Genomic DNA, 14,190 nt, shown 5'->3' with positions numbered 1-14,190 from the left:
ATTTGAAATACATTTGTCTAATGCTATATCAACTTGCACAACATTTCATGGGTTTGTATTGTTAAACAACTTAACATTGAAAGTACAGTGTGAAAATACCATTTTTTTTTTTTAAGGATACTAAACTGGAAAGATTATTTCAGATAAGCATCAGGCATTTTACAAAGTCCATACACATCTTAATGTAAAGTGTAAAATTGCATATTTCGGCTGAATGTGCTTTTTTTAAGCAAGCTGATGAGCAACTAAATTTCAAGAATGTGGTTTGTGAGAGACTAGGAGGAACTGAAAGTGTCAAATCTTTTTAGTGTAAGCAAAAAAGAAAAATTCAAATTTAATGTGATTAAAGTATTCAGAATTATGAAAGGAATTAGTAGATATGATGTTAGCTGTTAATTTAAAAAACGAGTTCTTCAACTAAGACATGGGGTGCAGATCAAAATATTAAGAGAGTTATTAAGTATCTTTTCACACTACAATCCATAGTTATGTGCAGTATATTACCTAGCTGTGCAGCCAGTTATGGTGCTTGGGTTCGTTCAACTCCGAAATTGATGGTGGTATTGAAAGTGCAAATTAAAAAACATGGACAGCACAGGTTACTCATCAGTTTTTCTTGTGTTCATTTGCTTTGTTCCCTGACTCACTCCTGTGTTTTTCTCTCTCTCTCTCCTCTTTTTCAACAGTTTACACAATATTTGCATTACTGGAGTATATTGTGGTTCTTTCAAACATGGCATTTCACATGACTGCCTACTGGGACTTTGGTAACAAGGAACTGGTGATTAGCTCACCACAAGAGGACAAGCGCTTTTAATAATAACCTCAACGTGGTGACAGTGGGCAGTCAGAATTAGCTCTTGACTGTACAGGTGCACACACACACAAAACTTGCTTATTATGTGCCATTGGGGGGTTTTATTCCATAAATGATATTTACAAACTCCACTGAATTTGAACCATTTGTCACTGTATTTATAATTAGTTGTTTTTCTGATTTTTTTTCCTGTTAAGTGTTGTATTGTGCATGAGTCGTCTCTTTTCTTAATGGGGATATTTTTTGTATTCTAATTATGTGTTATTTAATTCCGTTAATATCTTTAGTACATTTCATAGTGCTTCCAGTCAGTTGGGCCTGAATCATGCAAAAATCACAAATAGTTATCTTCTAATTATTATTTTCTGACAATTTTGATATACAGTACACAGATTAAGTTGTTCCTAATCAACTTGGTGAAGGTAGCACTGATTTTTGTCAAATGAGTTTAAATGTTAAGATATCAGAAGTTTCTTTTCATGTTTTATCTACTACATTTCTTATACTGTGGACAAACTCTGTTCAGTGGGACACTCCTGCTTACACAAGACATAATGGCAGAAGCACAAAGGGCTCTTTGACCGTAGACGGCTGATGTGATAAGAGCTGTAAAATGGAGTGTGAATTTCTAATTTTCAAAATGAGCTTTGATTTGCATAAGACACTTTACTGCCAAAATCTGAACACTGTAACGTTCTTCAACTGTATTTGGTATGATTGTTTTTTAAACATGTTTTTCATATTATGTCAAACAGAATTATGAAGTTTTCTATTTCCCAGAGCACAATTTATTTATTCACTGTATTATGGCACCCTTACCTGGAAAATGACGAAAATACAGAACTACAACTTGGTAATCATTTATGGATATCATGGATCAGAATTCGCTTTTGGTCTGCAGTTACATTTTCTGGATTAATGTTGCTTTTAAGACTGGTAATTTTAACTTGTCATGATGAATGCTGGAAGAGGTGCTTTATAAAAACATATGAAAGCAAGCCATGTATCTGCTTTTTCTTTTGTTGGTTTCCCAAAGAAACATTTTGGTCAATAACCATGAAATGTTTTCCTGTCTTAGGCCCAGGAGAATATTGTGAACCCCATTCTTTGACAAGAGGACGGTTTGTGCCTCTAAGTGGTGCATTTGTTTGGTCAACTGGATTCCATCTTTTTTGTAATTCAGGGTAACACTGAGGTATCTGGATCATTTTAAACTTTGTACCATTTATGCAAAAAATCAATACCTGTACTTCATTACTTACAAGTCATTAATAAATAAGTCCATTTCTAACATGTTAAGAGATTTTGGCTTCGGAGGGTGGGCAGAATGTTGAAATACCTCCTGGCTGATAAAGTGAAGTACTCGATCAAACCCTGACAACTGGGGATCATTTTGTCCTTTTAAGAGTTGCATTACATGGCAGGATATTGAGTAGCCTACAGTTAAGGCAGTGAGCCCCTTCTAGAGGTGGGCCAGAAGCATTCTAAGGGCCTGACCTTGTCAAGACAATGTGAGGTTCAGGGGCAGTGGTCTCGGGTGCGAGGAGAAGGCTAATTGCGGATTTCAGGTTTTGATGTGAATTTAGAGTTGGAAATTGAGTTGATAAGAGTGCTTTCACCTTCAGAGGTGGACAAGGCGCCTCATCAGTATAACCCTTCTTTGTCTGTGTTCATAATAAATTAACTTTTTCAATATGTTTTTATGAGTTTCATTTCTTCTTTGTCCTAAGGGTTAGCACAAGGGCCCTCTCCTCGCATGCATTTTGCGTAGTAAACATGAATGTGATGAAAGGAATCCCACAAGACTCTGAGAAAATTCTTATTTTAGAAATTTAGAAATTCAGAAAGTATTTACATCCCTTTATTTTTTTTCACATTTTGTTATGTTACAGCCTTGTGCTAAAATAATTTAAATTCATTTTTTCCCCCTCATCAAGCAACACTCAATACCCCACATGACAAAGAGAAAACTGGTTGATACGAATTTTGTATTAAAATGAATAACAATATTACATGGACACACGTGTTCAGACTCTTTGCCATGACGTGACTCCTGTGCGTCCCATTCTGTTGATCGTCATTGCACCTTGTGTGGAGTCCACATTGAATTGAATTGATTTGACATGATCACGAAAGGCAATCGCCTGTCAAAGTTCCACAGAGAAAAAATCAAACCATGAAGATGAAGGAATTGCCTGCAGGGCTTTGAGACAAAACTGAGTTGAGGCAGATATGGGGAAGGCTACAGAAACATTTAACTGCACTGAAGGCTTCCCAATAGTTCATAATTCATCAGTGAATTAGGTGTGGCAGAGAAGGACCCAAGGGTCACTTTGACTAAGCTTCAGAAAACCTGTGTGGAGACTGCAGACACTTCCAGATGGACAACCACCACTGTAACACTCCACTAATTGGGTCTCTATGGCAGAATGGCTAGATGACACATGAGAGCCCACTTGGAGTTTGCAATAAAAGGCACCTAAAGGACTTTTGGACAATGAGGAACAAGATTCTCTGCTCTGATGAAACCAAGATTGAACTATTTGGTCTCAATTCATTGCATCAGATCTGGAGAAAACCAGGCACCACTTAGCACCTGCACAATACCATTCCAAAGGTAAAGCATAGTGTTGTTTGTGTTTTTAGTGGCAGGGACTGAGAGTCTGGGTAGAGTTCAGAGAAAGTAGAATGAACTAAAATTCACAGATATCTTTAATGACAACGTTCTCCAGAGTATTCTCTTCAGACTGGGTCAAAGATTCATCTTCCAACAGAACAATGGCCCGGAGCACAAAGAAAAGACAACACAGGAGTGGCTGGGGATAACTCTTTGAATGTTCCTGAATTGTCCAGCCAGAGCCCAGATTTGAACCTAATTGAATGTCTCCTTAGCTGAAAAATCTGTCCCCTCCATCCAACCTGACAGAGCTTAAGAGCATCTGCAGAGAAGAAGGACAAAAAACCTTCAAAAATCCAAGCGGCTGGATCTTGTCACATCAAACCAAAGAAGACTCCAAGCTGGAATCGTTATACTCATGTCAATGGGAAATTTCAGTTCTTTTTAATTTGCAAAGATTTCTAAAAGTCTCTAATTAATGATAAAATGGATTTAAAGGATTCTTTGCACCAAAACAAAATGTGAATAAAGTGAAGAGATCAGAATGCTTTCTGAAGGCCTTTTCTCAAAGATGTGTTTGCAGGCTTGTGTGGATCCCATGGTGATATAATTGACCTTTTACTTGTTTTGGGGATGTATATTGTCAGAGGTGCCGGGGCGATGACCCAGCCGGGACGCCATAAAGGACCGGAAGAGGGCGTGCCCGTCTTGGATCACGTGGGGGCCACCACCCTAGTTTTTGGGTTGAGGGCATGGAACCCCAACCCTGTAGGTGCCCGTGGTCACCGCCAGGGGGTGCCCCAATGCCTTGGGAACCCTGGACCTCAGTACTTCCGCCACACCAGGAAGTGCTGGGGGGAAGAGTAGCAGGGACACCCGGAATGCTTCTGAGAGTACAGCCGTCACTTCCGCCACACAGGGGCGTGTCGACAGGTGATTGCCGGGGAGCACCTGGAGCATATCCGGGTGAGGATAAAAGGGGCCGCCTCCCTTCATTCGAGGCTGGAGTCGGGTGGAAGAAGGACAAAGCAGAGGAGAGTGTGGAGACGGCCCGAAGAGTGGAGGCATTGTGTGTTGGCCAGGACTTGGGGTTTGTGCACTAAACCCATTGTAAATAAACGTGTGGTGGTGAAGTTACAACATGTCTGCCTGTCTGTGTCCGGGCCACGTTCACAATATATATATATATATATATATATATATATATATATATATATATATACATTTGCTAATGTTACATTTCCATGTTTTCCAGTGAAGGTAGCTGATGATAAGAATTATTATTATTACTTGGGGGGGCTTTGCCCCCTGCTTGCTTCACTTGCCAAACCCCGGGCGGGCACTACACGCTAGCCTCTTTGCAGTTCTGCCACTCGCATATGGAGATGTGGATGTACAATTTAAACAGATTGTTATTTTCATGCTAATAGTTACATATGCATAATAGAACTAACTATTTTACATTACAGCGAGTAATTAACCATAGTAAAAAATAGTAAAATGTAATAATTTGAAAGTAAACTGTTTCATGTTTCATTAGAGTTTTTTGTTGTGTAATACAATTTAGTTCTGTTTGGCCTTGAAATTAACAAGCAACTACTTTTTAAATTTACACTTTTATTGTAAAACTTCAGTAAAAAAACTTTTTTGAATTAAATTTTTGTCAATATTGCATTGAATTTTTATACTGTGTTTGGACATTCATTGTGAAAATGCCAATGAATTTCGTTTCTTTCTCTCTATTAAATAAAACATCTTTTTCAAATGATATTTGTTAATTGTCTTTGCAAAAGCTATTCTAACGGGAAACTGTTAACGTTTTAATACGAATGGCATATCAAGATCTCCTTTGGTGTCTAATGGTTCTTTCTACAGTAATTTGTGCGCTGGAAGACTGGACAGTGTTAACGGTTGTAGATATTCCATCCATTATCCAACCCGCTGAATCCTAACTACAGGGTCAACGGGGTCTGCTGGAGCCAATCCCAGCCAGCACAGGGCGCAAGGCAGGAAACAAACTTCGGGGAGGGCGCCAGCCCACTGCAGGACACACACACACCACTAGGGACAATTTAGGATTGCCAGTCCACCTAACCTGCATGTCTTTGGACTGTGGGAGGAAACTCACACAGACATGGGGAGGACCCGGGAAGCGAAACTGCGAGGCAGCAGCGCTACCCACTGCACCACCGTGCCGCCCGGTTGTAGATATTCTCAGTGCTAGGATTGCCCGTGTACTCTTTTCTTCTGTTGATTGATACCCCTTTGTGATGAAATTTTTAAATAAGATTTGGACATAATACATCCTCTTTAATTGGGAACTTAAAGTGAGGAAAACATTAAAATTTATAAGAGCTGAGGGTGCAGGAACTGCGTCTGACAAAAGCCTTCGCACGAATGAGAGGTAAGCGGACTGTGTGCGTGGTTGAATGTGGTTGGGAGGAGGGTGTGACTTGAAAAAAGTCTTGTCTCGTCCCAGGATTTTTATTTTTTTTTATATATAATAGAGAGATTCCCAGAGACCCCATAACTGAATGAGCACATTTCAGAAGGGTTGCAGTGGCGACAAGTTTTTCTTTAAATCGTTTCTAGCTAATCTTACAGTAGACATTCTTGTTGTTTCTTTGTGCCAGAATAGGAGAGTATGTGTTTGTACATTTTACTTTTCTGAGAAAATCAACAGGTTTTATTTTATAATTATCTCTGAATCACTGACTTTCTAAATATTTTATCCAGCTACGTTACGATGAACATACAAATAATAAAGGGAGAAAGGAGATCCCATTAAAAATGTACTGTCTCCTTGTTCCTTGTTGTGAGAACAATCTGGTTCAGAATTTTAAGCCCCAAGTTTAGCCATAAAAGTGGAATGGAGGACATCATGTTCTAAGTAGTGACTGCAGCAAAGATGTTTTTTTACAGCATGTCTGTCCTCACCAGTTTCTGTTGTTCAGTTTCAAATGTGGAGTCTTGCACACCTTTAACCGATTATGGAGCCCCAGACGATTGGAAGTGCAAGTATTACTGGGGTCAGCCATGGCTATCAACTCCAGGACCTTCTTAAAGCTCTTTTGTGCTGAGACAGTCATTCAGAATTAGGTGAGACTTGGCACAAAAGCTCAAATGTTGCTTTCTCCTTCAGAAATATTTTGCCTTGTGTAATGCATGTATGGTAATTGTTGGTTTGATATTTATTTATTTATTAATTTATTTATTTATAGTGATGACAACACAAGTGAAATTGAGCCATACTGACCATTACCAAGTAACCGCAGTGCTGGTGCTTACGTCGATAACGACCTTCTCGGCCTTCAGACTGCATGCAGAAGTGATCGAAATAGGTAAGAAATGTTAAAAAGTAAAATCCGACTTAAATGCTGTTACCTTAATATTCTGCAGTGTACAAATGATCTCACGCTTGCATAAATGTAGGAGTTTAGAAATTAAAAAGTACACATTTTACGCCAGTTGAATTCAAGAGACTGAGTAAGAAAAGTCAATCAGACAACCTAATCCTTATTTAGAGTATTCCTAAATCAGACATTCTTACTTCATGACATTCAGAAGTTTTCTTCTGAAAACATCTCATAAAATTTCCTACCTAGCATGAGAAAAAGTTACATACAGAAAATCATTAAACATGGGGCCATTAATTTGAAGTTTTAGCGCAGTTGACCGTTAGGCCTTAACACCCAAACTCGTCCTTTTCATTTTGTTTCACTCCGTACCCCTGACACCACATTACCTGCCTTAAATCAGCTTTGGTTCATTTAAACTATTTAAACACATTTCAGTTAGCAGAGTCTGTGTGATTTGACAGTGTGCTACACAAAGTGTGACACGTACAGGCTTCCCCGAATCACGCACAGCCACTTTACGAAACTCGTATATGCGAACAAAGCTCCCTCATAACCTTAGTCAGGTGTGCACCACCGGCACTAACACCTGATCATCTAAGAAGAGTCTGAGCAACCACAGGACCGTGTGGCGTCATTTACAGACCTGTGGCTGGAGGTGTGAAGTGGAGAATCTTGGGAAAGAGTTGCCATTCATTAGGTCTCCAGAACTAAAACAATGCTTTATAAAATAAATGTGTGTGCGCATGTAAAGGAAGATATGGAGGCCATGCGTGAATAAATCTATGATATGACTGTAAGGCAAAAACAACAAGCTTAAACTCCTCATCAGTAGTGTGGGTGAGGAATTCAAAGTGAGCCACTGCAGTACTGGGATTCCTGTGATCGTCCAGTCTTTCAGGTGGGCATCAAGGTCAGGATGAGTGTAGCGGAGCCAATGTTTAAAGTATGTGTCTTATTATTTCATTGAATCTGATTTCTTATGAACAGAACCATAAACAGTTAGGGAAGACGGCTGACAGGAAAACGACATGCGCCTCTCACATAACACACGAGGCAGGGAGATGAGATGAGGCGAGTCAAGTGTGACGCGGTGCTGACGTGCCCCTCTTTGGTCAGGGTCGATGGCTATTCCAAGGGCTCCCAAGCAAGCTACCTCTGCAGTCAGCACACCCACTGGACCTGTGTTTGGAGGTTGCATGTTTAAAGCGAAGGTATAAATATTGAAGAAGAGCATGAAACTCCAGAGCTTTACTCACCTCCCTCTGCTGTTGTTTTCACTAACTCAGTTACTTCACAGTCTTTTTGAAGGATCCAGCAGGGATGCCCATTTTCCCCTCTCCTCTTCAATCTTTCTCTCGAGCCTCTAGCCATTGCTATACGTGAGTCACGCCTAGTCTCTCCCATAGTCGCCCTTTATGCTGATGATATTCTGCTTTTTCTCATTGATGCCCCTTCTGATCTCTCATATGTTCTTCATTTATTTCATGTCTATGAGTCTGTGTCTGGTTATTCCCCAGCTCTTCCTTGGGAAATCCAAGGTGTTCCAAAGCCAGTCGAGACATACAATCCCTCCAGTGTGTCCTGGTTCTGTCACAGGGTCTCCTCCCAGTGAGATGTGCCAGGAGCAGCTGTAAGGGGAGCCACCCGGTGTGGACATCCTTACGACCTGCTCAAACCACGTCAGCTGGCCCCTCTCAAACCAGAGGAGCAGCCAGTCTGCCTTGAGACTCAGTGAGGACCAGTATGTCGACAAACTGGTAAACTGACAGTTTTGTCTTCGGACTCCTGATCGCCACCACGGGCTGGTAGAGCGACAACAGAACAGATGCCATCACTCCAGTCAGCTCGTTGATCTTGCCTTCCCTTTTTCCGTCACTCTTGATGGAAGATCTAGAAATCCCGAGATAGCTGAACTCTTTCACTAAGGGCGGTTGTTCTTCCCCTTAAAGTCTACTCTTTTCAAAAAGAAAACCATCAAGTCAGACTTGGAGACGCTGATCCTCATTCCAGCTGCTTTACACTTGGCAGTGAGTTGCTTGAGTAGATACTGAAAGTCACAATCAGATGAGGCAAAGGGAACAATATTATCTGCAAAAAAGAAAACAACAATTGGACCCCTAACCTCCCCAACTGGACAACCTCACATCCTTGGTTGTGCCTTGATATCCTGTCTATGAAACAGGAATGGTGATGGTGATTCGTTAGGCAATGAATATCATTTCGATAATTCCAAACCTAAACAGAGCAGTGACCGTGTTAAAGTGTAAAGGCTTCGACTTCAGAGATCGCAGTCCGCTCGTAAAGACATTGATAGTTCAACCTTCACATTTCCCGACATGGCTCCTGCTTTGGATATGAAGTTGAACCCCTGGGCCTGTCTGAGAACGGCAGTGAAAGAGTTAAATGTGGGAGCAGAGCAGCCGGCTGTGTACCTTGAAAGTGTTGTAGTCTTTGCTTCCACTCCGTGTTGAGCGTTGCCCCTTTATTTTATTTTTCTTTTCTTTTTTCAATATCATTGGGAACATCTGAGGTGTAGGATGGCTTGTAATTAAAATAACTGAAGTGGAAACCACAAGGTTTTAGTTCTGGTTCACCAGTCCGCACAGCATCTGGCTAATAAAAATCAAAGCTCAGTGAGAATTGTGTTTGTCTCGACCAGCACTTTCAGAAGGTGCTCATCGTGAAAGACGCTACATGAAATGATGCCGTGTGGCCACAAGGTCACCAGGTCAGTGACCCCGAGTGTGTCAGTTAGCCTGCCCAAATAATACTCGCATAAAACCATTTTTGCTGTAGTTAGAATTTAGGCTGCTATGGGCTTGTGCTGCAATGTGAGCCCGTAATGGAAAAAAGAGGGCTTGGGACGTGGAGGTGGCCTTAGACGGACATTGGTCTGGCCATCTTGTCTCATTTGTTCACCCTTGGTAACCTGGCCCTGACGTGTCCCAGTGACCCTAACAGAGGCACAAACATTGAGCGCTTTTTACTTCATCACATTTCGGCCACCTGCTGGAGCCCACCCATATAATCCCCCACATGACTTTGCCTGCATAGGGTGGTCCAGATCTAATTATGCAATTTTCATTATGCTATAACTTATTAAGTTTATTACATAGAAAATCACCCAAGAAATCCCTGACCATCGAGAAGCGTGCGAACTGACGACATGAAGAATCGTCTTCACGCCGAACTGAAATCATCTTCGCATAAATCAAAGTCATCCAGACGATGTGGATCTGCATAATTAGATCTGGACCACCGTGTAGAATGATTATGAATTGAAATTCGAGAAGTCTTGCCAAGTGTCCGTGATTAGCACTTGGTCCCCATCTGTGAGAGGCCTGCACGTTCTCCTTGTGTGTTTGTGATTATTGATTGATTTATTTATCTATTTATTTATTTTTGGTATCCTGTTTCCTTCCACATCTGACACCCATGCTTGTTAGATTGATTAGCAACTCAAAACTGGCCGAGTGCGCCCCAAGATGGACTATGCAGCCTTTGTCATCCATTGGTCTCAGGGTTTGAGCTGGTTAAACACATACGTGATGTACAGTAACTAGTCTTAAGGATATGGAAATAGTAAACTATATTAAACAAGTCGTAAACGGATTCATTTATACTGGCACGTTATTTATGTATTTACCCCAACCATCACTGTCTGGCATCACCCTGTGAAAAGACGCTCCACTTGACACCTCCCGCCACAGACCCCTGAATGACATCACTGGCCAGCAGAGGTCCCCGGCCAGACTCGAGTGGGTTCTCTTGGCAGTCATTCGAGGAACACCTCGCTGCAGCTTGCACAATGGAGCAGGGCTCGATATTTGGGATCTTTTTACGATATTGTGAACATCCTGGCTTCAAAAAAAAAATGAAAAGCCATTACTTACACTGTGAAAAGTGAAGGGATTAAAATGTACCCTTGCCCTGATGCCCTCCACTGGTGCCAGGAGTAACACACACATTGGGGGCTTTTTATTTTGTTACATTTCGTCCCACCGCCGGAGCCCAACTCTACATTCTCGCACACAACTCTGCCTGTGGAGCGGCCGTGAATTGAAATCTGAGGAGTCTCCCCGAGTGGCTGTGATTGATCAGCACTGCTGCCTCACAGCTCTAGGAGACGTTGTGTGTTTTTTCATTTTAGATTTTTTGGCTGTTCCTGTCTCCTCCCACATCTCAAACCTGTACTTGTTAGATTGAATGACAGCACAGAACTGGCAGAGTCTGAGAGAATGTGCCCCATGATGGACTGCGCCCCAAGTCTCACAGTCTGTATGATCATAGCCAGGTTTCCCCCTTTGTCATCTGTTGGTCACAAGTGGGTGCAACCTGAGATGTTTGATCATCCATCCATCCATCCATATGCAGAAAGCCCTCAGTCTGGTTCAGGGTGAAAGAGGTTAAGGCTTTGGCGGCGTAGTGATGGGCACCAAGTATGAGGGAGAGTCAAGCTAAAGTTAGAAAATGGAACAAACCTTAACAAAACTGATGCTGTCATTTCTCAATGTAGCCTCCACTTTTCTCAATGCACTTGTGCCACCTGCCTGGAAGTGCCAGCAGAATAAAAGGTTTTGTCTTGTCCTCGCAACCACTCGTGCACCGCTTTCCTCGCGTCGTCATCTGTCTTGAATCGACGACCAACCGAGATTTTTTTTTGGCAGTCCAAAAAGATGGAAATCACACGGTGCCAAATGTAGCGAATAAGGAGGATGTGGCACTTCCTCAAACTTCAGTTTCTCCAGACAAGCCTTGTTGTTCTTAGCAGGGTGTGAGCAGGCGGCCATCATCTTGTAGCAAAAGGACTCCTTGAGGCAGCAGTCCCCGCCGCTTGGATCGAATAGCAGGCTTCACAATTTTCTCCAGCAAGTCACAGCAACTTGCACAAGTGACTGTAGGACCCCTCGGCATGTAGTGTTCGATAATAACGCGAGTGGACAAGACAAAACCTTTTATTCTGCCAGGCGCTTCCAAGCAGGTGGCACAAGTGTATTGAGAAGGGTGGAGACTGCAGTTCTGTATGAGGGGGAGTCCAGCAACTTTAGCTCATATTTACAAAACTCCAACAGGATCCAGATTCACACCTGGGGCCAGTTTAGAGTCACCTAAATGGGATATGGGTGACTGGGCAGGGAGGTGAGCAAAAATCCATGGGCCTAAGACCCTACTGTATGTTCCTGACCACTTTGGATCTTTCATTTGAAGAAATGTACTTGGAGAGCTAAGTCTTCTGCTTCCTCTTTCTCCTGATTAGATCCAAATTGGCCTGCCACTGTAGTGATGCAGTAAGTTGAGCAGCTCCCTCGTCACGAGCACAGCAAGTGTGAGAGTGCGGAGTCCGCAAAGGTGCAGCGCCTGAGCCAAAGTACCACGGCGCCCTACAACAGTACTGAAAACGGACCGCTTATGAAACGTACAAACAAGCTGAAATGCACACTGAGGAATTCTTAACACTACAATCCCTGAAGGATACGAAAAAACTCGCGGCCCACCTTAAATTCCTTCGCACTTCTCCATCAGCGTCTTTTGTTTTGTAAATGTGTCAATCAACACAAGCAGCAAGCCACCTACCATCAGCCATACAAACCCCTTAACCCCGACTCCACAGTTCAAATTGGGCAAAAAGTTCTGCCAGCTCAGGTCTGCCTGTCTTGAGTGTGAGGAGCCCGGAGTTGTAGGGGTAAATAATATATCGTTATTTGGAGCACATGCATTTCATGTCTGTTCTGTGTAACTGTAGGGTGACAGGAATTGCTGCACACTTACTTAAAACAGAAACGTTTTTCATTTTTTAGTACTAATGTCAAACTTTTGACATTTCATAAGGCCTGCTTCTCCGACTCTTATCATTTTGAACCATGTTGCTTGCGTACTGTCCACTATTTGACTACCACCAATGGCAGATGGGCCCCCATTACCCACTGTGAAAACTTCCTTCCTATTCTTGTGAATACTTCCCGTCTCTGAAGGCAACTCTCAGCATGCCTCCTACGCCTTGACTCCTTGTGTGTGTCAGCTTCTCTTGCCTGGCACTTCCTCCGTCGATGGCATTGCCAATCAGATTGCTCAGAGGGACCGGACAACACAGACACCCAGTAGCATTTTATTATATGGTTGATTAGCTGTGCTACCCATCTAAGACGTATATTCAAAATAGACTTCAGTGTTAACATTTGCCGTGCACCATCTGTTGGAATGTATTTTGTAATGCAAGTGACAATAAAATGCATTACTACAAATATCTGTGATGTGCCACCTGTTAGAGTGACTAATGCAATGCACATGTCTCTGTGATATACCATTTGGAATGGGATTCATAAGCTGTGTTAATGTTTTTGATGTGCCATCTGCTAGAATGACAACTGGAAGGCATTTTATTACTGCAGTTGTTTGTGATGCACCATTTGTTGGAATAACAGAGACACAGCAACTGGGTGGACACACACATACATAATAAGACACTTTTGTGTGTGAGGTTGGAGTTCATTTGAAATGTTACAATATTTCTGGGGTCCACTATTCCAGTTGTATTGTATGTCATCTAAAATTACAAAACCTCTTAGCTTGCTGTTGTAAGACGCTATATAAAATAAAATCGAAGCAGTGGTTAACATAGCAGCACCTGGAAGTAATGGCAAACTGGTCACTGCCTGTATGGTGACTGCATGTCCCCCCTGTGTTGCTCTTATTTTTGTCATCCTAACACTTACATGCCCGACTTGAGGTACAAGAGTGTGAGGGATTGTGGCTTTGCCCTTTGGTGGAATGGCATCCCATCCAGGGTGGATCCTAGGCTGGCATCCAGTGCTGCAGCCCCTTAAAACTGGCTATCTGGGTGACATGTCAAAACACAAAACCGTAACTGTCACTCCCTTCCTGTTCAAACTGCCTGAAGAAGGGGCCTGAGTTGCCTGTAAAGCTGGCATATTGTAATCTTTTTAGTCAGCCAAATAAAGGTGTCATCTGGCTTGACTGCTCGTCGTATGGCAGCCTAAAAGAGTTAATAAAATCATTGTAACCAAAGTAAGCATCGTTGGCTGCTGCCGTTGTGCCACTGCGCCAGTCCATCTGCAGGGACCTCATTTTACTTTCAAATTCTTCTTGAGGTCGAACCAGAAAAGAAAAGGAGCTTTATGGGCCTTCCGGGCTCGGCCTCGGCGCCTGCCTTCCTGTTTCTCATTTTACTGTCAAATGACTAGCAGGCAAATCGTGGAGGACGCTCCACTCCGCCTGCTTTGTGCCCCCTGCCTTGTTTTCGCCAGTCTCAAATGCCCAGCGGGAGGCCTCGGTTACCCAACTGACTGGCAAATCATCTGTGGTCAGGAAAGCAAGACGTTGTTTGGCAGCTTTGGTGACTGAAATGTCGCACCAAATGGACAGGGACAGTCCGTAAA

General features: G+C 42.4%; 1 protein-coding gene across 8 annotated transcripts in view; it reads left to right on the top strand.

The window, feature by feature from the left end:
• Window positions 1-14,190, top strand: part of pgap2 (post-GPI attachment to proteins 2) — a 111,125-nt gene that overhangs the window by 46,798 nt on the left and 50,137 nt on the right. For 6 of the 8 annotated variants that reach the window (XR_005632725.1, XR_005632726.1, XM_039745703.1 and 3 more), the window contains one exon: window positions 6,656-6,775. Coding sequence is in view for 6 of the 8 variants with exons in the window: in XM_039745703.1 (XP_039601637.1) it covers window positions 6,656-6,775 (120 nt within the window). In the remaining 2 variants the exon portion in view is untranslated. Of the gene's footprint in view, window positions 1-686; window positions 2,516-6,655; window positions 6,776-14,190 lie in introns of those variants that run through there. The other 2 variants (XM_039745707.1, XM_039745705.1) reach the window with 1 other exon arrangement.

Source organism: Polypterus senegalus, chromosome 2, assembly GCF_016835505.1.
Source record: "Polypterus senegalus isolate Bchr_013 chromosome 2, ASM1683550v1, whole genome shotgun sequence".
Classification (NCBI taxonomy): domain Eukaryota; kingdom Metazoa; phylum Chordata; class Cladistia; order Polypteriformes; family Polypteridae; genus Polypterus; species Polypterus senegalus.
This window is presented reverse-complemented; position numbering and strand designations above follow the sequence as displayed.